The sequence below is a fragment of the Halichoeres trimaculatus genome, unplaced genomic scaffold (genome assembly GCF_033239565.1).
Source record: "Halichoeres trimaculatus isolate MK-OKI-2021-1 unplaced genomic scaffold, fHalTri1.1 fHalTri1_scaffold_11, whole genome shotgun sequence".
Taxonomy (NCBI): Eukaryota; Metazoa; Chordata; class Actinopteri; order Labriformes; family Labridae; genus Halichoeres; species Halichoeres trimaculatus.
The window spans coordinates 2665882-2690418 of record NW_027437189.1 but is presented as its reverse complement, the minus strand read 5'-3'; the positions used below and the strand labels follow the sequence as shown (position 1 = coordinate 2690418).

General features: G+C 42.6%; 1 protein-coding gene and 1 long non-coding RNA gene across 3 annotated transcripts in view; one reads left to right on the top strand and one right to left on the bottom strand.

Annotated features, from left to right (window-relative positions):
* Positions 1-6624, bottom strand: part of LOC141798963 (uncharacterized) — a 19131-nt gene extending 12507 nt beyond the window's left edge. For both annotated transcript variants that reach the window (XR_012599216.1, XR_012599215.1), the window contains exon 1: positions 6335-6624. This is a non-coding gene — a long non-coding RNA (uncharacterized LOC141798963). The remainder of the gene's footprint in view (positions 1-6334) is intronic.
* LOC141798960 (myosin-7B-like) lies at positions 3585-24537 on the top strand. Its single transcript, XM_074680941.1, has 45 exons — positions 3585-3684; positions 3780-3883; positions 3993-4136; positions 4218-4374; positions 4961-4988; positions 5158-5251; positions 5332-5424; positions 5538-5601; positions 5804-5902; positions 7556-7659; positions 7737-7875; positions 7957-8075; positions 8171-8320; positions 8414-8584; positions 8662-8841; positions 9881-10013; positions 10110-10186; positions 10275-10362; positions 11959-12076; positions 12158-12281; positions 12365-12501; positions 12581-12751; positions 12821-12905; positions 12992-13234; positions 14168-14344; positions 15599-15744; positions 15822-15912; positions 15997-16154; positions 16246-16477; positions 16574-16700; positions 17569-17687; positions 17785-17981; positions 18126-18309; positions 18408-18573; positions 18653-18777; positions 18851-18966; positions 19077-19263; positions 19338-19547; positions 19627-19752; positions 21651-21741; positions 21827-21906; positions 21992-22096; positions 22194-22289; positions 22389-22532; positions 24446-24537. Exons 1-45 carry the CDS (start codon positions 3585-3587, stop codon positions 24455-24457), a joined length of 5811 nt encoding a protein of 1936 aa, XP_074537042.1. The 3' UTR covers positions 24458-24537.

Here is a 24537-nt window from a genome sequence, read left to right as displayed (position 1 = left end):
TTATGACCGTCCAGCAGGACCAGGCCGTCCAATCAGCTGCTGCAGGGGAGGTCACATGACGGGGTGACCTTCACAGAGAGGTGATAAAGTGAAGTGATGCTGTGAGGAGAGCTTCATCTGTTCTCCTGCTCATCCTCACAAACTACACCCCAACAACCACATCAACTACAACTACAACAACTACAGCTGCATCCACCAAGAGCTCAAAATGAGACCAGACCAGCCCGGCAGCGTGAGTACTCACCCAGGGGTTCAAGTGTCTTCTTAATGTGGCCTTAACTCATTAACAAGTTACGACCTGGTAAATCAGAAGTTATGTGAAATTCTCAAAGCGGCTGTGGACACGACGCATGTTTCTGGGGGCAGCTGTAGCTCAGGCCACAGGGACTAGACTTTGTAACTGGAGGGTCGCTGGTTTAAGTCCCAAAATGTACCAAGTTGGGAATTGGGCTGATAGCTGGAGAGGGGTTAGTCAAATTTCCTGAGCAGTATCGAGGAGCCCTTGAGCAAGGCACCATATGGGACGATATGCTTTTTCCCTGCTTTGATTCTTCTACGGTTTCTGGGTGCCGGTTCAATTTCAACCAGTAATTCTTTGATATTCAAGATTTTCGCGATTGATTTTTTTTAAACACCAGACCAAGCTTCAAGCTACATGCTATATCAGGGGCTATATTTTCCCAAAAAAATGTACTTCAAATGAGTCAGAGAAAAATACTTCGCCCTCTGCTGGGGAAAAGCAGAAACTCTTTTTAAACCAAGCATAAACTGAAGAACTTAAACATGAAAAAGAAAGGAAATTAACAAAGAGCCCTGAGTTAAAAATTGTAAGACAAAAAAAACTGATTGAGTAAATTGTTTTTTTACTTCCACCACTTAGTGTTGTGTGTCCCTTCGGAAACAAAAAGTGTCCGCTGAATGACATTGTTAGTATTTTTTGGGTTGGGATGTTTTTGTCTTCTAAAATCTGTAAATGCAAACATCTAAAGGAAATTTTGCTCTTAAAGCCCTGTTTTGTTCAGATTTATTCCAGCTTTTATTTTCTATCTCCTAATTTGGGGTTCAATATCTCGTTCAAGTATTTTTTTAATTGCGCAGGAGGAATTAATGCATGAACCCTTCAGTTAATGGACGACCCACTGTACGTCTGAGCCACAGCTGCCTTACAGTCCAGAGTTTCAACAGTTTTGAGTAAAATGCTGATACGGATTTTAGAAAAGGAAGCAGACTCTGCTAAATTAGTTTAAGTAAAGCTGCATTGATAAACTAGTCAAAAGAAAAGAAGTCGCCAAATATGCACCTGTTAACCGGACCCTAACCTTGTTGCTGTTGTTTTTGTTTTATCTTCAACAGAAAATTGCCAAACGTGTCAGGCCAACACCACATTTTTCACTTTCACTTTGTGACCATCAACCAATCAGAATCAAGAAGGGGCGGGTCTTCTGATGTTGTCTAAATCAAAAATGGAAGTCAGAACCACTGACTCTGTAATACATGAATGTAAACTCAGTGACATCACCCATCTGTTTCAGGTGTCGTCTCAGAAACGACTACGACAACACACCAAGTCCCGCCTCCTCTTGGTTCTTATTGGCTGAAGACCATAAGTGATTAAGTGAAGGGGTTTTCCAATGTGGTGACTCCTGACAATAAGCTATCGTTAACCTAATTTGGGTCGAGTTAGAATGAGGTTATACAAAACTTGTAAGTTTAATATCTTCCAAACTATTGAGTTACAAACACATGTACAGTCATACAGTGCGTGCCGTTTTCAGGAGTTCAGAAGTTTGAACCAGGCTGTAAACATGTTTACACCTGCTGTTAAGATCAGCTTTTATAAATGCGTATGTATGTGGTTTACAGTTATTTGGAGCCAGCCTCAAGTGGACACTTGGGGAACTGCAGTTTGTAACACATAAGATCATACAAGGAGTGACTAGCGCTTGATATTTTTCTACGTACACTTTCCAGGTCTGGAGCTGCTGTTGTTCATCCTATAACATTATTTCCTACGACTGCTTTTGGTTGTTTTTGAGTTATGTTGCTGAATAAAAGCAGGAAAAAAGCGCACATAACATTATAAAAAATACTTAAAATGTGAAATAGTCACTACTTAGGGATGTAGAAGTAGTATTGGTCAAGTCTTGTAAAGTTGCACGACTAAAAGCAGGTGAAAAATGTTTTGGAATTGAGTCAGTGGGCGGAGCCAGGACGATTCTGAAAGAAAATTCCGGAATTCTCTGTCTTCGATGTATATAAAGACAGACTACCTAAAAACTCTTCCTTCTCTTCTCTGGATTCACCAACACAACCCAGCCTCCTCGTCTCTTTGACAGCCAGCTCTTAGCCCCAGATCTGAGTGCGACTTCTCAGAACAGGAATTAACATTTCTGCTTTCTGACGAGGACACACGGCTGCGCAGCGACTATGAAATGTATTTACAGTGATAAGAGGTGTGTGGCTGTGAGGTCAGGCTTGGTCAGAAAATAATACAGGGAGGTGGCTGCAGCATTTCAGACGGATCCTTTGAGCTGACGTGGCAGCTGAGAGCTCGCTCTGAAATCCTGAGTAATGCTTGAGGTAAGCCAAACGTATTGGCAAAACGGCTGCCATGCCAGTTGGTTAACATCATGGGTTAGTTTAGGTCTGTGTGGGCTTCACTGGGACACTGGGATGACATGATGGTGCTGTTTAGGACAAAGAAAATGCTCCTAGCAATGGGACGGAGAAGCTACATTATTGTCCCATGGGAATTATTTTTCCATTTGATAGCACAGCTGCTCCAAAGTCCAGAAAGTTAGAGAGGGGTCCAGCTGCAGATACTCTTGGAGCCGCCACTCCTCCACTGTCAGAAGGAAGTGACGTCAGGATGACGTTTACAGTTTAAAAAAATATGTAATTGGTCACTGGATCTGGGTATCTCTGGACAAAATTAATTAGAAATGTGTCTAAATCCCACCTGACAACCATGTACTGTTTTGTTGTATGTAATTGACTGACTTGTTTTAGCATTAGCCATGAGCTTAAATGTACCTTTTCACCTCACTTCCTGTTTGAAAACATTTGCCTTTAAGTATTTTGACATTTGGAGTTGACTAATTGTGATGTTTCTGTGTTGAAAATTAAAAATCTAGTTTAAAACCAGTTGTATTGACATATGCTAGCTGCTAGCATAAAAATGAATTATCTATATACATTAGCTTCAATTTAGTACTATGTTTTCTATATTGTTTTTGGTCTATTAGGAGATGTATAACATGTTGAACGTATCGAATTGAAATCTGGTGTGAGGGAGTAATGTACATGTCTTTGTGTCTCTAGTTATTTAGTAAAACCAGTGTAATGTAAAAAAAGGCATAAGGCTAATGTTGATAGATTTAACCATTTCTAATCAATTCCTAACAGGAACCAGTTACCAGTTAACTTTTATTTGAAAGAATTGAGGTCTGCAGCTGGACTGTCTTGGGGAAAGTTGGGGCAACCACCCAAACTTATGACGCACCAATATATTAGCATTTGGTGCCTAAAATGCGTTGAAAAGCGTATTGATCTTGCGTTTAAGAAAATGTATTTCTTGTGTTCAGATGTCTCGGTTTCTGGATATGAATGAGTTTGGAGAATCTGCCCGCTACCTCCGACTCACCAACCTGGAGCAGCTGGCAGCCAAAGCTCAGGCTTTTGACGGTACACCTGTGTTTAGACACCTGTCTTTGAGTTTAAATGTCTGATGTGACTAGATGTGGCGCTGACTAGAGAAGGGTTTAATCTGACTCCCTCAGGTACGAAGCGCGTCTGGATGCCTGATGACACTGAAGCGTACATCGAGGTGGAGGTTAAGGAGCTGAGCGGAGATAAGGCCACCGTGGAGACCAAGGATGGACGGGTTAGTTTATGGAGTTGGCAACTTTCTCATACTGCTTCAAGGTTGACTCAATATTCACAGTTATCGTGACGTGGTTCAGCTGACAATGCAACATTTTTCTGCGTTACAGTTCCTGATCGTCAAAGAAGAAGACCTCCAGCCGATGAACCCTCCAAAGTTTGACATGATGGAGGACATGGCCATGCTGACCCACCTGAACGAAGCGTCTGTTCTCTTTAACCTGAGGAGGAGATACAGCATGTGGATGATCTACGTAAGCACTATCTCCTTTATAGGTCCTCAAGTTTCTGGTTCCCGTTTTAAACTTCTTCTTCTTCTTCTACGTCTTTGGCAGACCTACTCAGGACTCTTTTGCGTGACGGTGAACCCGTACAAATGGCTGCCCGTCTACACCCCTCAGGTGGTGACAGGCTATAAAGGACGCCGCCGTTTGGACACACCACCTCACATTTATGCCATTGCTGACAACGCTTACACTGACCTGCTGCAGAGTGAGTCCCCTGTGACCTTTGACTTTCAGCTTTCACCCTGTAAATCTTTAGCTACACAGTTAGCTAACGAGGGAGTGACAAAAACCCTGTTTCTACCAAGCAGTTCAGCTCAGTTCGTCTCGGTACGACACACATTGTTTGGCTTTTCATTTGACTAAAACCAGGACAGGTCCCCAAATTACCGATCTGTACCGTCCCACTTTTTGGTTCTCTTGTGTTGGGGTGCCAGTCATACCTCAGAAAGTGAAGCTAGAAACACTGCAGTCCGTTGATTGGAAGAAAGTATCATCACTTCCCATTCTTCGTTGGATTTGGTAGCAGGGTACACTGTGTCTTGCCCTTATACTTTTACATAGCTGATGCAGCTATCGGCATCCTGCTTACACGCCGCTTACCAAGAAGGGCACAGTTGACTGTGGGAAAGCAAGCAGGATCAGGTTTTACCAATTCAACCCACACCCAACTGTACTGATCCGTCCCGAACCACTTGGTGGAAACAGGGCTACAGAGACAAGATCTTGAGTTAGAGGGACATTTCCTCTGGTCTGGTGTGTTGCGTCGTAACAGGTTTCCTTTTCTTATACAGATCGTGAGAACCAGTCAATGCTGATCACGTAGGTCAAAAACATTTTTCATTTGAAAATATAGAAAATATTGACTTTCCCTTCTTCACTTCTGATCAGTAATATGTTAAAGAGATTATCCATGAATTATTCCAATCATGTTGTTTTATAATTTGACTTGAGTTGTTAATGCTTTCTGGGGTTTATTTTGTCCTCTCAGTGGGGAGTCAGGAGCAGGAAAAACCGTCAACACCAAGAGGGTGATTCAGTACTTTGCCATCATCGCTGCTCTGGGGGAAAACGTGAAAAAGGGAGTAAGTCCAGTGGTTTCTTTTGTTTTAAAGATCTTGTTGCGGTCAACACACTCTGATTTCACCTTCTTCTGTGCATTCAGGGATCTTTGGAGGATCAGATTATTGAGGCTAATCCAGCCATGGAGGCCTTCGGTAACGCCAAGACTATCCGCAACGACAACTCCTCTCGCTTCGTGAGTACAAAAAGTGGTTAAAGATGCAGAATACACTTGAGTCTGAGGAAACGTTTAGTTATGTGAAAAGTGTTTCGCCATTTAAAGTCTGTGTTTTGTTTTTTGTTTTTCAGGGGAAGTTTATAAGGATTCACTTTGGACCAACAGGAAGGCTGGCGTCTGCTGATATTGACAGTTGTGAGTCACATTAAAGATTTCCTCTGAGAGCCTGTTTGAATTTCTAATCTGTTTATCTCAAATATTACTGATTGTTTGATTAACTTTGATAACTTTTATAATAATCATTGTTTTTTTTCTTTAGATGAACATTTTTAATTCATCACTGTTATATAATATCTTATGTGAATAGAAAAACAGTTTGTACATTTTTTTTTATCAGACCTTCTAGAAAAGTCCAGAGTTGTCTTCCAGCAGCCGGGAGAGAGAAGCTACCACATCTACTACCAGATAATGTCCAATCACAAGCCAGAACTACAAGGTAACCCCGCCCACCACCCGCTCCCATCTCGTCCAATCACAGCCCAAAGCTACCAATCTGCCCAGCAACTAACGTTAACCACCAATCCACGTTTACGCCTTTATCCATAATGTACTGTTCATCTCAGCATCAACAAAACAACTGAATATGGTTTCATACATTATGATTTTGAATAATTTTGAACTAAAATGGTTATAAATAGCTGATAAATCCTATTTTTAGCGTTTTCTTGAAGCTACATCACACAATATAACTGTCAACGGCTACGACGGATAAGCTACAGTAGGATGTAACGTCCACACAGCACCCCACACTTCCCCGGGAAACTGCACAGGATCGCTGTTTATATTTGTATTGTGCTTGACCAAGCTCTTTTTATCCACTTTCGCACTCTTTCAAAAGTAGACAACAAGAAGAAGAAAAGTTACTTACGTGTCCTCATAGATATCACGTCGATCCTCAGGTGTTTCCGGTGGTCTGAACTTCATGAATCTGGAGCTGAATCCAGATTTTCCTCAAAAATAAAATCCAAAGCCTGCGCCACACCAAAACTGCTACTGTCCGTCGTTGTTGATTTCTTTGTTGGTTTTTACCGCCATTAACTCCTCTTTCTCTCACCCGTCTGTCACTCGCTTCTCCCGGCGGTAACGGCACGAACGTTGTTATGATCAGGTGACCTGGGTGAACCAATCATGTCCGCTTCAGAACGTCAAGGAAGCTGGCGTAAACAGGGGCTCTTTGAAATACTCAGATTCTCTCCTTTAAGGTGGTCAAAAACAAAACGTTTCTATCCCAAACGGCAAAAGAGTTATTCACCTTTGAACGGGATAAACTGGGCACGCCTGCGAGACCGTAGGGTTTCCCTGCTGCTCTCTGTTACGCCTGCGCAGACGACTGTAACTGACGCACGACTATCTACTATAACCTGCAGTTCCACGTTTGGCCACATAGAATGTGCTTTCATTCAGGGCGGCGCTGTTTCACAGGGTTATAATGCACATCCATAAAAAATATTTCTAAAAACGGTTTAAACGTTAAAAATAACCTTAAGTATTAAAAAAAGGATACGATTTTCAATAATTAATACAAAAAATAAATATCAATATGCAAAAAAAATTAAAAAAAATAAATCAGTCTATAAAAAATTAAAATAGAAGAACATTTAAGTAATAGGGCTATAAAAAGCTTTTATTAAAACTTCTGCCAGACCATGTAGTCTTAAAAATCAACAAAATAATTTCAAAATCAATTTGTTAACAGGAAGCATGTGTAACACTTTACAAATAGTTAAGGAAGAAAAGAAACCAAATGCTAGTAGGTAAATATATTGCTCTTTTGTGTGCTCTAAAAATGTTTTCTAGCGGTCAAATCTTTTTAAGACTGTCATATTCAATGAATTTAGCATAAATGTGTTTAAAAAAAAAACTCTACCTGCATCATTCATCAATCAATAAAAATTATACATTTTACTGAAAATATTCTCTTTTTACATCTGACTCTGAATGTAATTTAATTTTTACAATTTTTTTTTAAAAAATTCAAAAATTATAAATCAGTTAAATTCTTTTGCACCTTATAAATGCCTTCCTAAGCCAGTAGATGATAACAAATATTAATCACATATGTGTTTATTGCTGTTCTCCTGTGTTACAGACATGCTGCTGGTGACCACCAACCCCTACGACTACCACTTCTGCTCCCAGGGTGACACCAAAGTGGAAGGGATCAACGACGGAGAGGAGCTGAAGCTCACAGATGTAAGAAACACACCTATCTGCCTTCATCACATACTCCTCTAAGGTGACGTGAAGTATAATCTGTAACACGCTTATAGCACGCCATGGACACACTGGGCTTCACTCCAGAGGAGAAGTACGGCTGCTATAAGATCGTCGGGGCCATCATGCACTTTGGAAACATGAAGTTTAAGAAGAAGCAGAGAGAGGAGCAAGCCGAGGCTGACGGCACTGAGAGTAAGACGAGTCATTTATATAATCATGAACTATGGGTATCAGCAGCAGGTGTAGGTAGACTGATGTGTTTTTGGTGTTCAGGTGCGGATAAGGCAGCGTACCTGATGGGTATAAACCCTGCTGAGCTGCTGAAAGGTCTCCTGAACCCACGCGTCAAAGTCGGGAATGAGTACATCGTTAAAGGACAGACTGTGGAGCAGGTAACCTATCAGTAACCTGATGAATTACTCTTTTTAACACCTCTCCTGTCTGAAAACTAACATGTCAGCTGACGTCCACTCTCATGTGTCTGTAGGTTAACTACGCAGTGGCAGCCCTCGCCAAAGCCACCTACGATCGCATGTTCAAGTGGTTGGTGAGTCGAATCAACTCGTCCTTGTACACGGCTCTGCCTCGACAGTACTTCATCGGAGTCCTCGACATCGCCGGCTTTGAGATCTTTGAGGTAAAAAGAAAATGATGTCAAAGTTTAATCATTAAAACGCATTAAAACCTAAAGTCACGCCTCTGTATGATTCATGTTTATCTGTCTCTGCAGTTTAATAACTTCGAGCAGCTTTGTATCAACTTCACCAACGAGAAGCTGCAGCAGTTTTTCAACCACCACATGTTCATCCTGGAGCAGGAGGAGTACAAGACCGAGGGCATCGAGTGGACCTTCATAGACTTCGGTCTGGACCTGCAGGCCTGCATCAACCTCATAGAGCGGGTCAGTGTTTGTCACGATGCGACTTTTGGTAAGAGTGAGAGCTTTACTAATCACTGTACTTTCATTTCTTTTTTCAGCCCATGGGTATTCTGTCCATCATGGAGGAGGAGTGTATGTTCCCTAAGGCCACGGACCACAGCTTTAAAACCAAACTTTACGACAACCATCTGGGGAAGTCACCAAACTTCCAGCGACCTCGACTGGACAAGAAGCGCAAATATGAGACGCACTTTGAGCTGGTTCACTACGCCGGAGTGGTGAGTTTCACAACATCTTCTTTAATGTTATATGTCTGAAACGCTAACTGAACTCTCTGAATGTGACTTGGTTTATTGATGGATCCAAATCTTAGTTGCCAACAGTGGCGTGCACAAACTTTTTAAAGGGAAGTAGCAGGAAAAAAAGCACATACAGGGCATTCTTCCCAAAATGGGTAGTAAATTCTCTATGCATTTTTGAGGGCATGTCAGTACATATAATTGCCACCCAAAAAGGCAGTTTAGTGTGTTTTTTAAACCAGAAGTGCACTCTACCGTGCATTCTGGCCCCCAAGAGGGCATTTTGCACACGTTTAAGCTCCCAAAAGTGCACTGTATGCACATTTTGGCTCCCAAGAGGGCACATCAAACATGTTTTAGCTCTCAAAAAGGCACTTCAGGATGTGTTTTGACTCCAAAAAAAGAGACTTAGGTGCACTTTGGCTCTAAAGAGGGCTCATAACACACGTTTTGGCCTTTTTTATTGTCATTAAGTCCCCACAGAGGCCACCATAGCACGCTTTTGCTCCCAAGAGGCCACTTTACACACATTTTATCCCCAAGAGTGCACTGTATGCACATTTTGGCTCCCAAAGGGACACTTTAGCGTGTTTTTTGGTTCCAAAAAGCGCACTTTAGAGCACATTTTGGCCTCCAAGCAGCCACTTTCAATGCCTAATTTTTACTGGCCCATGAGAGGGGAAGTGACTGCCTACCCTGAACCCTTTTTGCACACCATAGACTTGTTTTGTCAAGCTATAAAGACTAATGCTGGAAAGGAACAATCTAAACTAACAAACTCATGGTGGCTGTTTTATTTTTCTGCACACAGGAAGTGATGGTTTGTTTGTTGTATCAGTATGTTTTGTGTGTAAATCTTAGGACCATTTGCATAAAAAGATGAGCATGTTCAGTCAGGAGGAGCATGATCATAGAAAAACAAAGAGGCCCCACGAATGAGCCCTGAGGAACCCCTGAGTGAAATCTATTCAGTGTTGTTGTCACCACACATGAAATAATATCTTGCGTCTGGCTGCAGGTGCCGTACAACATCACAGGCTGGCTGGATAAGAACAGAGATCCTCTGAATGAGACGGTGGTCGCTCTGTTCCAGAAATCCTCCAACAAACTCATGGCTGGACTGTTTGAGAACTACATCAGCTCTGAGATGGGTAGCTAGACACGTTACTGTGTACAAAAGTGAAACTCACTGTGAGGAAAGGACACGTTGATGTAGTGACGCTGTGTTTGTTTCTGTTGATGTTTAGCCGGGGATCCAAAGGCTGAGAACAAACAAAGGAAGAGGAAAGCAGCTTCTTTCCAGACGGTGTCACAGCTACACAAGGTGAGTTCTTCAGACATGTCAGTGAAACCAAGGATTTTAAGGAGCACCAGAAACTGAACTAATGTCCTTTATGTGTGTTTGAGCACAGGAGAATCTGAACAAGCTAATGGCTAACCTCCGCAGCACTCAACCTCACTTTGTCCGCTGCATCATCCCCAACGAGAGCAAGAGCCCAGGTAACAAAACCAAAACTGACGTCACAAAGATGATTAGGATTGAGAATGACATAAAGAAAGACATAAAAGGAAAAGAATGATATTAAAGACATAGATTGAGATACAAGTGATAGAATGTCATGAAAACAGTAGATTGGAATTGAACCGGTGGTGATTGCTCTAAGACTGCAAGGGAAGCTCAGCTTCCCCTTAAATGTCCATAAAAAGTGTTGATATGTTCTGCTGTGTGAACATTTCATTGATAAAATCTGAGCTAGAATTCCTTCATCTTTAGTTCAGAATCAGCTCCTATCACAGGTAACTGGCTCCACCTCCTTCTCATTCATCCCCGCAGCGTCTCAGCGCTTTAACACAGTCGGACGCTGAGCGTCTTCTGACTTCAGCGGGGAAGCGTAGAGTGGGTTGTTCCACTGTGGAAACTGGACGGTCATTGGACAAACGCTGGGCTTTGTCCCGCCCATCGGACGCTCAGCGTCTCTGGGGGTCTATGAGGCAGTGGGCTGGCCTGGACGCTTGGCTTCTGCATGATGATTGGATGATCTGTCTGAGGCTGAATCCCTTTTTGATTGACAGTGAAATGAGCCAGTCAGCGATCTTGAAGTATAACCCTCCACCAGAGCATCTTCTCAGTTGTTCTGGACTGATCCGGAGGCTTTATCTATCCCCAGCGAGTTTACCTTTCCTCAAAACGACCAGCGTTGAGAGAAAACTGGTTAAATCCCTGGAAAAAACACCTGGTTGGTACGACAGGGTCACAGATCACTTTCTGGAAAAGTAACGTAGGGTAGAATTTAAGTTTGAATATAACAACATATTTATGATGTAGGCCGGAAAAAAATGAGCTTCGCCTCCTTGACTGACCAGCAGCCGCCACTGAATTGATCCAATAGAATTACATCATAGCAATAGATTCACATCAAAGCAATAGAATGACATCAAAGTGAAAAAGTGACATCAAAGCATCATAATATCAACAAAGCAATGGAATGATGTCAAAGTAATAGTGTTATTAAAGTGATGAAATGTAAAAGAAGCAATAGAACGACGTCAGAGTGATAGAATGCCAGCTAAGTGATCGAATGTGATCAAAACAATAGAATGTAATCAAAGCAAAAGAATGTAATTGCATCAATAGAGTGACATCAAAGTGGTAGAATGGCATCAGAGTGTCAATGGAATGACTTCAAAGCATTAGAATGACAACAAAGCAATAGAATGTCATATCAATGGAACAAAATCAAAGTGGTAGAATGACACAAAATCAATAAAATGTGGTTAAAGTTACAGAATGCAATTGAAGCAATAGAATCCGCTCAAAGTGATAGAATGACATCAAGCAATAGAATGTTATCAAAGCAAGATCATGACATCAAAGTGATAGAATGATGTCAAAGTGGTTTTATAAGATCAAAGCAATAGAACTTTTTTTTAACACAAAACAAATAAAAAAACTGAAGCCTGAAAATGAGGACCATGAGACTTGGTTGCTTGTTTAAAAGAAGTGAAATCAGATAAAAACATCGTTTCTATTAATGTCCCCAATGCAGAGTAATCTTCATTACTGTCATGATGTTGATAGCTCTTTGTGCTCCACAGGTGTTATGGATCCCTTCCTGGTCCTCCACCAGCTCAGGTGTAATGGAGTCCTGGAGGGGATCAGGATCTGCAGGAAGGGCTTCCCAAATCGCATCTTCTACGCGGAGTTCAAGCAACGGTCAGTCCCAACACAACCTCAGGTCTCAGCTGAGTTCAGACCGTCTCCAGTCTTTCTTTAACCCTCCTTGTGTTTCTTCAGCTACCGTATCCTGAATCCTAACGCCATCCCAGAGGACTCGTTCGTGGACAGCAGGAAGGCCGTGGAGAAGCTGCTGGGCTCTCTGGATATAGACCACACTCAGTACAAGTTTGGACACTCCAAGGTGCAGATGTCAGTCACTGTAGGTCGTTTTTTGTCTCGGATAAAGGAATGAATGTTTGAGATCTCGTCCTTTTTCCTTCTCAGGTGTTTTTTAAAGCTGGGCTGTTGGGTTTACTGGAGGACATGAGGGACGCCCGACTGTCTCAGATCCTCACCATTGTCCAGGCTATGTCCCGAGGGAAGCTGATGAGGATGGAGCGGGAGAAGATGATGCTGCAGAGGTAAAGATAAACCATCCAACTGTACGTTCACATCATAAAACAACGTGAAACTGATCAACATGGCTCTTCTTCTTTGTAGAGATGCGATAATGGTGATCCAGTTCAACCTCAGAGCTTTCTTCTCCGTGAGGACCTGGCCCTGGATGATGCTCTTCTATAAGCTCCGCCCCCTGCTCAGGAGCGCCCAGGTGGAGAAGGAGCTGGCTGCTCTTCATGAGGAGTTCAAAAAGCTGAAAGAAGCCTTCGAAAAGTGAGAGCAGCTTCTGTTTGACCAGACCCTTATATGGTCTTTATCTCACCTGTGTTGCTTCTCCGTCAGGTCGGAGGTGAAGCGTCTGGAGGCCGAGGAGCGGCAGGTGGTTTTGGTTCAGGAGAAGAATGATCTGACTCTGCAGCTTCACGCTGTAAGCCAAACTTTAAAGTCTGATCCATGTTTTTTTAAAGACCCTCTTCAGTAACTCTAAAATGTTTGTCTCTTCGTATCGTCCAGGAGCAGGACAACCTGACGGACGCAGAGGATCGCTGCAACCAGCTCATTCAGTCAAAAATCTCTCTGGAGTCCAAGCTGAAGGAGCTGCAGGAGCGTCTGGAGGACGAGGAGGAAGTGAGCGCCAACCTTACCTCCAAGAAACGCCAGCTGGAGGACGAGGTGGCCGCCCTGAAGAAGGACGTAGACGATCTGGAGATGACTTTGGCCAAAGTTGAGAAGGAAAGACACGGAGTGGAGAACAAGGTGTGTGAACCAACAAGCTTGAAAGAGGGGGTACTGTGCTCTTTCTAGTCTCTATTCTGTCCCTCTGGTGCCCCCAGACCAGCCTCTACTCCCAGGAGAGCTGGGATCTAAAAGCAGCTCATGGTATGCCATTGGTCTCTCAACGACTTGTGCTAATTGCTCGGCAACCCATGCCATTCCCATTGACTTGTTGCAATCCCTCAGCGACTCGTGCAAATCCCTCAGTGACTCATGGTACTGAGCAATTGGCAAGAGTCACTGATCAAGTGCCATGAGTTGCTGAGTGATTTGCATAACATGCTGAGGGATTGGCATAGGTCACTGAGGAATAGCCATGAGTCACTGAGCAAGTGGCAATGAATTTCTGAGTGACTGACACGAGTCAATAAGTGATTGCCAAGAGTCACTGAGGGATTGCCACTCGTGCATTTGGCACAAGTCACTGAGTGATCAATGGCACTCCATAGGTCACTTTCAGATCTTGCTGTCACTCCTAGTTTTAGAAAACCCTTATTCCAGCCTCGGCCTAAAACACTTTGATAAGTTGAAATCTCTTATAGACTGCACAAACCCCCTTCCCTCTAATTGGCCAGCTCCCTGGAGGCCTGTCAAAGATGGAGCGTTGGATAGACCTTGGTGTTTAAGGCCCCTACCTTCCATTGTGCCATAAACCAGTTGAGAGATCTTTGTGTGATGGCCTCATCATTTCAGCAAGTGTGGTGTAGATCTGGAGCCATTTTTAGAACAGGGTGTTTCGATGAGTTTACAGATACATCCAGGAATTTCTTCAACACATGAACATGTAGAAGTTTGAGAATCTGCCATGTTTTACATCCATGTTTAGCAGACAACTCTTTGGCCTCTTGGTTTTAGATTGTTTTGTTGATGTTCGGAGCATTCATCTCATGAAGTTGTACATTTCCCTCCGTCCAGGTGAAGAACTTGTCCCAGGAGATGTGCACTCTGGATGAAACCATCGCCTCTCTAACCAGAGAGAAAGCAGCTCTGTTGGAAGGTCATCAGCAGGTGCTGAACGACCTGCAGGCTCAGGTGGACAAAGTCAACATGCTGGCCAAAGCAAAGACTCGTCTGGAGCAGCAAGTGGACAACGTAAGACCTTGAGAGCTGATTCCTCTGCTGGTCTACTAACATGTCTGTGTGTCTGAGCACTTCTGAGTATGTGGAAAGGGGCTTCTTAAAGATACAGACAACTCCCACAGAGGTTTGTACTGTAGTATCATCAGCGTATAGCTGCGTGAAACAATCAGAGGAAATGAGTGTGAGATCAGTGATGAAAATTTGAAAACAAGTGGTCCTAAAGTTAACCCCTGTGGCACACCTCTTTGAGTTAGTGAATCTGATCTGCAGATATCTGCTTGTAAAGAATCATCTGAATCATTAGATATCATCAGGTATCCAACAGGATCAAGATTTGTACTTTGGCAGGTTACATCCTGGATAGAGACTGAAAGGCCACTGGGTAGCACCAATTACTTGAGAAACAAAAAACAAAAAGACACCAAAATTCACATCTACTGCTATCAAAGGTACTAGATTCTCCAAAAACGAATGGATGAATGGACGGGATCTGAACAATGGCAACGTCTATCAGAGATCTTACAGCCAAGGTCCAGAACCGTTTCCAGGACTCATGGTATCTTCTTCCCAACAAGGATCAAAAAACTTCAGACTTTCACTGTGATCACCCAAAGACCTTGGGCATGTTCACGTAAAACCCCCAATTCCCTGAAGACCTCTAAAACGATCAGGATAACCCAGGTGCAGATTTAATAATAACATTTATCAACCAAACCTCCAAAGTCCCAAAACACTGACACAGGGGAAACACTGGAGAACAACAGGGACCAACTGTAAATCAATAGGTGTGAGTCAAGACACAGGTGAAACTAGTGAGTGCAATCAAAGAGAAGGTGAACACAAGAACAGGAGGTGAATCTAAACCAATCCACAATACAGAAACACTAAAAATACACATAAAGAGTCAGAAAAGGGCAACACATGACAGAACCCCCAATAACTTCCTGTGAATAATCCAGGAATCACAAAAAACCAACAGGCCTCTTGACTTTTGCTTAACTGTGAAGTCAAGGCACTCAGATTTAAGGGCACTGTACTTCAGCAATGATTGCCCTCCCATTAGACTATTCAAATATGATCCAGACATAAGGCACACGCATGGCCCGTACCAAAGCAAGAAGGTGTACCGTACCTGTGCGGTAGACTTGTGGTCTCACTTGCCAAACATAGACAAGGGTTGAGGAGTGCTTGGGCACGGCACGGATGGCCAGTGTGATCGTGCCCCAGGTCTCTGGGTTCTGACTCTGGGCCGTTTGCCCCCTACAGGTAGAGAGTACCTTGGAGCAGGAGAAGAAGGTGCGTGCAGAGATGGAGCGGACCAAACGTAAGCTGGAGGGGGATCTGAAGCTGTCCATGGACTCAGTGAAGGACCTGGAAAACCAGAAGGAAGGGCTGGAGGAGAGACTGAAGAAGTAAAAAGAGAAAAACAGAGTTTGAGTTCACTTTCTCTGACACTAGCATGAGTAACATATCTTCTCTGACTCTAAAGGAAGGACTTTGAGCTGGGTCAGGCCCAGTCCAAACTGGAGGACGAGCAGAGCCTGAGCACTCAGCTTCAGAAGAAGATGAAGGAGCTCCAGGTTTGACTGATCTCTGGGTTAAAGTTCTTTAACATCTGAAGCCTTAACTGTTGCTGGATGATGTTGTTCTGATTGCTCCCTCAGACTAGGATCGAGGAGCTGGAGGAGGCGCTGGAGGCAGAGCGGGCATGGAGAACCAAAGCTGAACGCCAGAGGAACGACATCGCCAGAGAGCTGGAGGACCTCGGGGAGAAACTGGAGGAGGCGGGAGGAGCTTCTGCTGCTCAGATCGCCCTCAACAGGTCATCATCGACGACACAGATTATCAGACACCAATTATGGGAGAACGGTTTGAATCATTTAATCAACTGTTTCTGACTCTGTGTTGAACAGGAAGAGGGAGGCAGACTTCCTGAAGCTTCGCCGGGAGCTGGAGGAGGCGGGGCTTCACCACGAGGCGACAGCCGCCACTCTCAGGAAGAAGCACTCGGACACGGTGGCGGAGCTCACTGAGCAGATCGACGCTCTGCAGAGAACCAAACAGAAGCTGGAGAAGGAGAAGGCCGAGTTCAGGCTGGAGGCCGAAGACCTGGCCTCCAACATGGAGCAGATGTCCAGGACCAAGGTAGGAACTCTGGAGATCATTTTCACTACACAGGCTGCTTTTCTAAACAATACATGTACAGATGATACAAGGTGATCTGTCTTTATGGATCGACAGGTAGCCGTGGAGAAGATGTGCAGGGTCTTTGAGGACCAGCTGAACGAAAGCAGGAGTAAAGCCGACGAGCTGCAGAGACAGCTGACGGAAGTTTCTGCTCAGAAAGCTCGAGCCGTCACAGAGACAGGTACGACAAATACCTGAACACATGAGGTCAGCACAGAAAGGCTTAGGATCAAGAAAAACTGCTCAGAAGTCTCCAGAGATCTTCACCAGATCTTCACAAGACTTACTGATGTGATGACAGCATCACATAAGGGTCTACTTGGAGGGATGGGGCCTTAGACACCAAGGTCTACCTATGGCTCCTCCCCTGACAGAGCTCCAGATGGCTGGCCAATCAAAATGAGGGAGTTTGTAGAGCAAGGAGCCTTAAAGAGGCAGAAGCTAAAACAAAGTGCTTCAGACAGAGGCTGAAATAAGGGTTTACTAAAACAGCAGAGTGAGAATGATAGAGGTTTTCATGAGCTGTAAATCATGTTAAGATACTACGGGCCGCACCAGAGGGACAGAAAAGGTTTCTTTAAAAACCCAAATACCCCCTCCACCAGTGCACGTTCGCTGCTGGTACTAGTGTTTAGTTAGTTGCATCACATTCTTCCTGAGAACCGGTTTGGTTTTGCATCAGGAAACAAAAAGAGTCAGTGCTAAGTCAGACACTGGCATGGAACGAGCACTAGTACCAGTCCAGTAGAAAAGGGGTATCAGAGAGCTCAGAGAGTTCCGGAATGTTGTGACATCATAATGGCAGAGAGCTCTCTGTCATTGTTTGTTGAACATTCTAGAACCTCATTGATGGAGCTGCAGCATAAAGGCTGTGTAGAGCTTTAAGGACAAGAACAAGGACTCTGACATCATTTCTTAAAGAGACAGGAGCCAGAGCAGAGACTGAAGGAGGAGATAAGACTAACTAACACCAGAAAAAGAGAGATTTCTTTAAGCTACACGGGCACCAGAAGACAGACTCCTCAAAATATTTTGTGTTGTTGTTCCAGCTGAGTACAGCCGCCGCTTGGAGGAACGGGATGCTATGATTGGTCAGCTTCAGCGCTCCAAGGCGGGAATCTCCCAGAACTTTGAGGATCTGAAGAAGCGTCTGGAGGAGGAGAGCAAAGTAAGACTGAAGCTTAATCAGCTGATCAAACATCTCCTCTGATGGAGGCGTGTTTCAGGAAACATGATGGAGGTGAATACTTTCCTGTGTGTTTCAGGCTCGAGTGTCGCTGGCTCACGCCGTGCACTCGTCCCGTCACGACTGCAGTCTGCTGAAGGAGCAGCTGGAGGAGGAGCAGGAGGCGAAGGCCGAGCTGCAGAGGGCGCTGTCCAAAGCTAACAGCCAGGTGGTTCAGTGGAGAGCCAAGTACGAGACAGACGCCGTGCTGAGGATAGAGGAGCTGGAAGACGCCAAGTAAGATGGTCTGAAATACCAGGACTCAGAGTCTAAAACCAAAGGCAATCGAAGGTTTCATGGCTGAAACCGTTCTTTGGACTCTCCATAAACTGTTTTTCCAACACTTCATCGGTTTGTCGTTTTTCTGTCGTGGCTCTACAGGAAGAAGTTAGTGGTCAAACTTCAGATGGCTGAGGAAGCGAAGGAGACGTCTCAGGCCAAATGTTCGTCTCTGGAGAAAAGCAAACAGGGTCTGCAGACGGAAATCGAAGACCTGGTTGTTGAGCTGGAGCGCTCGAACTCTGCCGCTCTGGCTCTGGATAAGAAGCAACGCAACTTTGACAAGGTCAGTCGGAAAACCCCGACGTGGAGCAGAAACTTTGACCTTTAGACATCAGAGGAACAAACTCAGGTGGAGGTTTGTCTTTGTGTGGGTCGATGCAGGTGTTGAGCGACTGGAAGCTGAAGTTTGAGGAGAGTCAGGCCGACCTGGAGTCGTCGCAGAAAGAGTCCCGCAGTCTGAGCACCGAGCTCTTTAAACTGAAGAACTGCTACGAAGAGGCTCTGGACCATCTGGAGACTGTCAAACGGGAAAACAAGAACTTGCAAGGTAACCTCTCTGACCGCCTCTGGTTTTCAAGAGTTTTCTGATGATGTTGACTTGAGATCTGTTAACCAAACTCTTCCAGATGAGATCCTGGACCTAACGGACCAGATCAGCCTCGGGGGGAAGACGATCCATGAGCTGGAGAAAACCAGGAAGATCCTGGACGTAGAGAAGAGCGACATCAGAGCGGCTCTGGAGGAAGCTGAGGTAACCGAGTCTTTCTGTAGATATCTCTGGAATTTCTACTGATCTATTGACTCATCCAGGATCTGACTTACAGGGCACCCTGGAGCACGAGGAGAGTAAGACTTTGAGGTTTCAGGTGGAGCTGCAGCAGATGAGGACCGAGGTGGAGCGAAAGATCGCCGAGAAAGATGAAGAGCTTGAAAACCTCAGGTATTCACTGACCTGGGAAGTGTTTTAACAGAGAGAGGAAGAGGAGAAGATGCAGCTTTAGACTAACTTGGTAGATATGTGGGAGTAGTAATACCAGTGCTGTCCACCAGGCGGAGCCACCAACGCTCTCTGGAGACCATGCAGGCCAGCTTGGAGGCGGAGGTGCGAAGCCGCAGTGAGGCAGTGCGTCTGAGGAAGAAGATGGAGTCCGACCTGAACGAGATGGAGATCCAGCTCGGACACGCCAACCAACAGGCCGCCGAGAACCAGAGGATCCTCAGACACCTGCAGACACAGGTACGCCCTCCTCACCCTGACTCACCTGAGATAACAAGAGGAACAAGTGAAACCTAAACTCATCTGTCTGACAGGTCAAAGAGCAGCAGGTGGAGCTGGAGGATAAAGCCCAGTTGACCAATCAGCTGAGAGAACAGATCGTCCTCTTGGAGCGGCGTTGCTCCCTGATGACAGCTGAGGAAGAGGAGCTGCGTGGCGTTCTGGAACAAACCGACCGTGTTCGTAAGATGGCCGAACACGAGCTGGTGGAGGTGTGCGAGCGAGCCAACTTGCTCGCCTCACAGGTAACCCCACAGATCAATAAACTGGCTTCCCCCTGATGACAGTAAAGTTGGCTCTGATTGGCTGATTCCCTGGTTTCAGAACGCAGGTCTGGTGAACCAGAAGAGGAAGCTGGAGGCCGACGTGTCGGTGCTGAGCGAAGAGATGGACGACGCGATACTGGAGAGTCGCAGCGCTGAGGAGAAAGCAAAGAAGGCCATCACTGATGTCAGTCCTGACCTCTGACCTCTCTGCCCAACCCAACACTAACCCTGTTTCCATGGCAACACAGTCAGTTTGAATGAGTTAGAGTTCAGAAACTCAAATTCTTCTGCCCTCTAGAGGCCAAAAACAGAATTCCATATGAATTATTTTTTTCCCTGAGCGTTGCCTCAATGGCCAAGACAAAAGCAGGGACTTTGACAGAAAAAATACAGCCAAATAGAAAAATCACATAATAAAAAAGGGAGACATAGTGTTTCTAGATAAAAGTTGTGATATCAAAAGATAAAAGTGTAACCAGATAATCCTAATGTTTAAAGATTAAAGTTCGAAAGTCACAAGATAAAGTCATAGCAGTCAAAATAGAAGTCCTGAAGTGAGGAGATAAAAATTACGAGGCACAAGCCAAAATATTATGAGATAAAAGTTTAAATGTTACAAGACAAGTCAAAACTGTACAAGGCTGAATTCAAATTGTTAAGAGATAAAAATTGAAATGTCATAAGATTTAATTCAAATTGTCACAAGATAAAAGTCAAAACAATAAAAGATTTAAGTTTAATGGTATTAGAAAATAGCCCTAAGATGGAAGAAAGAAAGTCATGAGACAATAGCCGAAATGTGGTAATGGGTCATGATATTATTAGATAAAAGTCAAAATAATTCAAGATTAAATTCAAAATATTATGAGATAAAAATCAAAATGTTACGAGACAAGTCAAAACTCTACAAGACAAAATTGATATGAGACAAAGTCAAAATGTTGCAAGATAAACATTGAAATGTTATAAGATTAGATTCAAAACGTTTTGAGATAAAAGTCAAAATAATATAACAATTAAATTTGATGTTATGAGATTATAGCCCCGAGATCAAAGACCAAACGACATGGGACAAAAGCCAAAATATTGTAATAGGTCATAATGTTTTTAGATTAAATTCAAAGTGTTATGAGTTAAAAAATCAAAATATTATGAGAGAAAAGTCCAAATATTATAGGATAAATTTCAAAATTTTACAAGATTAAAGTTAAAATGTTACGAGACAAGCTAAAACTGTACACGCTGAAATTGTTACAAGACAAAGTCAAAATGTTACAAGATAAAAACTGAAATGTTATAAGATTAAATTGAAAATGTTTCAAGATAAAAGTCAGAGTAATATGAGATTAAAGTTTAATTTAATGAGATATAAACCCTGAGATTGAAGACCAAATGACATGAGACAAAAGCCGAAATGTTGTAATGGGTCTTAATGTTATTAGATTAATTCAAAGTGTTATCAAGTAAAAAATCAAAATGTTACAGAAAAAAGTCGAAATGTTATTGGCTAAATGTCTAATTCTTACAACATTAAAGTCAAAATGTTATGAGATAAATGTTGAAATGTTATGAGACAAAAGTTGAGATGTTCTTATGTGATTCAATTCATCAATTACAAAAATAAAAGTTCAAATGTTACAAGATAAATGTTGTAATGTTACAGAAAAATACATGAAGTTAAAGATTGGGAAAGAGATTGTGATGCTAAGAAAGAAAAGTCAAAGTCGTAATTTAACAAAATAGCAATTAGGAAGCAAATAAGTCATTTGGTTACAGGATCAATTCATATTGCTTAAAGATTGTTGTTATTTCACTAAGAGAAAAATGCAAAAGAGTAAAGCTGTTTTAGGATAAGGAAAAAAAATACTACGGGGTTGGCCAGTAGAGTTCCCAGAAGAAAAAGATTTTGTGAAAATTGTTATGATAAAAAAACAAGGTCGCAGTGTGACGAGAAAAAAGTTAAAGGATTTTATAATAGTAATAAGAATTCCTGTATTTTATTTTGAAGGGACAGATCAGATTGTATTAAGGCAGTAAATTTAAATATGTGTTTCTGATCTGATGGTTCGTGTGTCTGAGCAGGCGGCTCTGATGGCCGAGGAGCTGAAGAAGGAGCAGGACAGCAGCAACATGTTGGAGAGGATGAAGAAGAACATGATCTCAACAGTTAAAGGTAGAACACAGGCTGATGATGATGAAGATGAAGATCTTACCTGTCTCTGCTGAGCGTGTCCCTCACAGCTGCATGTCTCTGACAGAGCTGCAGGTCAAACTGGACGAGACGGAGCAGATGGCGCTGAAGGGAGGAAAGAAGCAGCTCAGCAAACTGGAGAGCAGAGTGAGTGACGTTTGACGCTTCGGCTTCACGATTCAACCACAGGGTGGCACAGCAGGTAAAGGTGTGTGTGTGTGTGTGTGTGCAGGTGAGGGAGCTGCACACGGAGCTGATGGTGGAGCAGAAGAAGAGCGAGGAGTATCAGAAAGGAGTCCGACGCTACGAGAGGAGGTGCAAAGAGCTGATGTACCAGGTTTGATCCCCTCAGGTCTCTCAGGTGTATCACAGACGCTCTGTTTCCTGTCCTCCTACGTTCCTGTCCTCTGACGTTCCTGTCCCGGTTTCTGCAGACCGAGGAGGACAGGAAGACTCTGCTGAGGATGCAGGACCTCATCGAGAAGCTGCAGACCAAAGTCAAGAGCTACAAGCGACAGGCGGAGAACGCTGTGAGGCTTCATCACCTCCTCTAAAACCTGTTTCCTTTGATTAACGATCCAAAGGTGAGTCATTTAACCAGCGGTGCTGTTTCTGTCTTTGTCCACCAGGAGGAGCAGGTGAGCTGCAGCACAACACGCTTCAGGAAAGTCCAACACGAGCTGGACGACGCCGAAGAAAGAGCCGACATCGCAGAAACAACCGTCAACAAGCTACGGATTCGAACCCGTGAACAGGCCAGCAAGGTCGCCGTGGTAGGTGATACTACAAAATAAAAGTCCTCTAACCTGATAAGTGTTACTATTTAGATCTGGTAGCAGTTCATTACTTCAAAATAAAGAATCTTACAAAAAAAATATTTTTAATCAGGAAGGTGTTAAATTCCTACAAAATAAAAGTTTTTAACCCTTAAGTTGTTCTTTGTGGAAGGGAAGGTAGTTTATTCAAAATTAAACATTTTCTAAGCAGGTTTTTCAAAATAAAAGTTCTCTAACCTAAAAGGTGTCACTTTTGGGATCTGAAGCTTTAAATAATTACAAAATTAAAGTATTTTAACAAAGACGTGAATGCAGTGAAATACTACAAAATAAAAGTTTATTTACCTGAAAGGTGGAGGTCACCAAACCCTACAAAATAAAAGCATTGCAACCTGGTTTGTTTGTCTCTTTTAAAAATAAAAGTCTGAAAGACAACAAAATTATATTTAGTCCGACAAAATGACGAATTTTCTAATCATGTATTTCAAAATAAAAGCTTGCTTATATTAAAGTTAATACTTCTAATGTCTGAATAACATTAAAACTCTTCTTACTACAGAAAAAAAGTTGCTGCAAACTGGTAGTTGTTTAAATTTCCTTGTGAATGTAGTTAATGATTACAAAATAAAAGTCCTCTTTTCCTCTCTAACCTGGTAGGTGTTCCTATATAGATCTGTTGGCAGTTTATTTCTACAAAAAAGGATCTTTCAAAAAAGATTTTTTATCAGGAAGGTGTCAAATTCCACAAAATAAAAGTTTTTAACCTGTTAGATGTTACTTTTGAAAATGAAGGTTATCATTCGAAATGAAACATTTTCTAAGCAGGTATTTCAAAATAAAAGCTCTCTGACCTGAAATGGGTCACTTTTGGGATCTGAAGCTTTAAATTGTTCCGAAATAAATGTGTTTAAACCAAGATGTGAAAGCAGTTAAGTACTGTAAAATAACGTTTCATTTTGTTTTTTCCCTGAAAGGTGAAACTCATCATAAGTGAACATAACTACACCTTCCAAAATAAAAGTTTTGCAACCTTTGGATGAAAAAGTCTCAAAGACTACAAAATAAAATTTGGTTCGACAAAATTCAGAGTTTGTAACCTGGTAATTCACAATAAAAGTTTTCTTATCAGGTATTTCAAAATAAAAGTTTGCTTATCTTATCTTAAAGTAGTTAACTTCTAAGGTTTGAACAACTTTACAACTTTGCTTACTACAAAAAAAGTTGATGCAAACTGGCAGTTGCTCAAATTTCCATATGAATGTACTCAATTTTTTCAAAATAAAAGTCCTCAAACCTTCTAGGTGTTACTATGTAGATCTGTTGGCAGTTTATTACTACAAATTAAAGGATCTTGCCGTAGCTAATTACTACAAAAAATATATTTACTCAGGAAGGTGTTAAATTCCAACAAGATAAACGTTTTTTCCCCGCTAGATGTTACTTTTGAAAGTGAAGGTGGTTTATTTCTACAAAATAAAAGTTTTTCAAGCAGAAATTTAAAAGTTCTCTAACTTTAAAGGTGTTACTTTAGGGATCTGAAGCTTGGGGATCATTACAAAATAAAAGTGTTTTAACTCAGATGTGAAGGCAGTTTAATACTACAAAATAAAAGTATTGCTACCTGGTTTGTAACACTTTTTCAAGCCAAAGTTTTGATAACTGCTACAAAATAAAACTTAGTACAAGAAGATTAAAAATGTGTAACCTGTTACTTCAAAATGATAGTTTTCTAATTAGCTGTTTCAAAATAAAAGTTTGCCTATCTCAAAAGACTTACTTTTAAGATCTGACGGTAAGTGCTCACTACAAAATAAAGTTGCAGTAAACAGGTAGTTGTTCAAATTTGGATGTGAATGTGGTTAATTACTACAAAATAAAAGTCTTTTTACCTGTTGTTTTTGTTCCTGCAGATCGCTGAGTGATCCTCCAGCTTTGTGTTTCTGCTGTGTGTGTGAAGAGTTTGGTGTGTTTGTGTGTTTAAAATCTATGATCAATAAAGAGA

Bases quoted from the DNA above. Each gene is read 5' to 3' on its own strand.
- LOC141798960 (XM_074680941.1), top strand. From the start codon at position 3,585: ATGTCTCGGTTTCTGGATATGAATGAGTTTGGAGAATCTGCCCGCTAC. The intron at 4,989-5,157 runs GTAGGTCAAAAA...TTGTCCTCTCAG, and splicing joins AACCAGTCAATGCTGATCAC to TGGGGAGTCAGGAGCAGGAA. The intron at 5,252-5,331 runs GTAAGTCCAGTG...CTGTGCATTCAG, and splicing joins GGGAAAACGTGAAAAAGGGA to GGATCTTTGGAGGATCAGAT.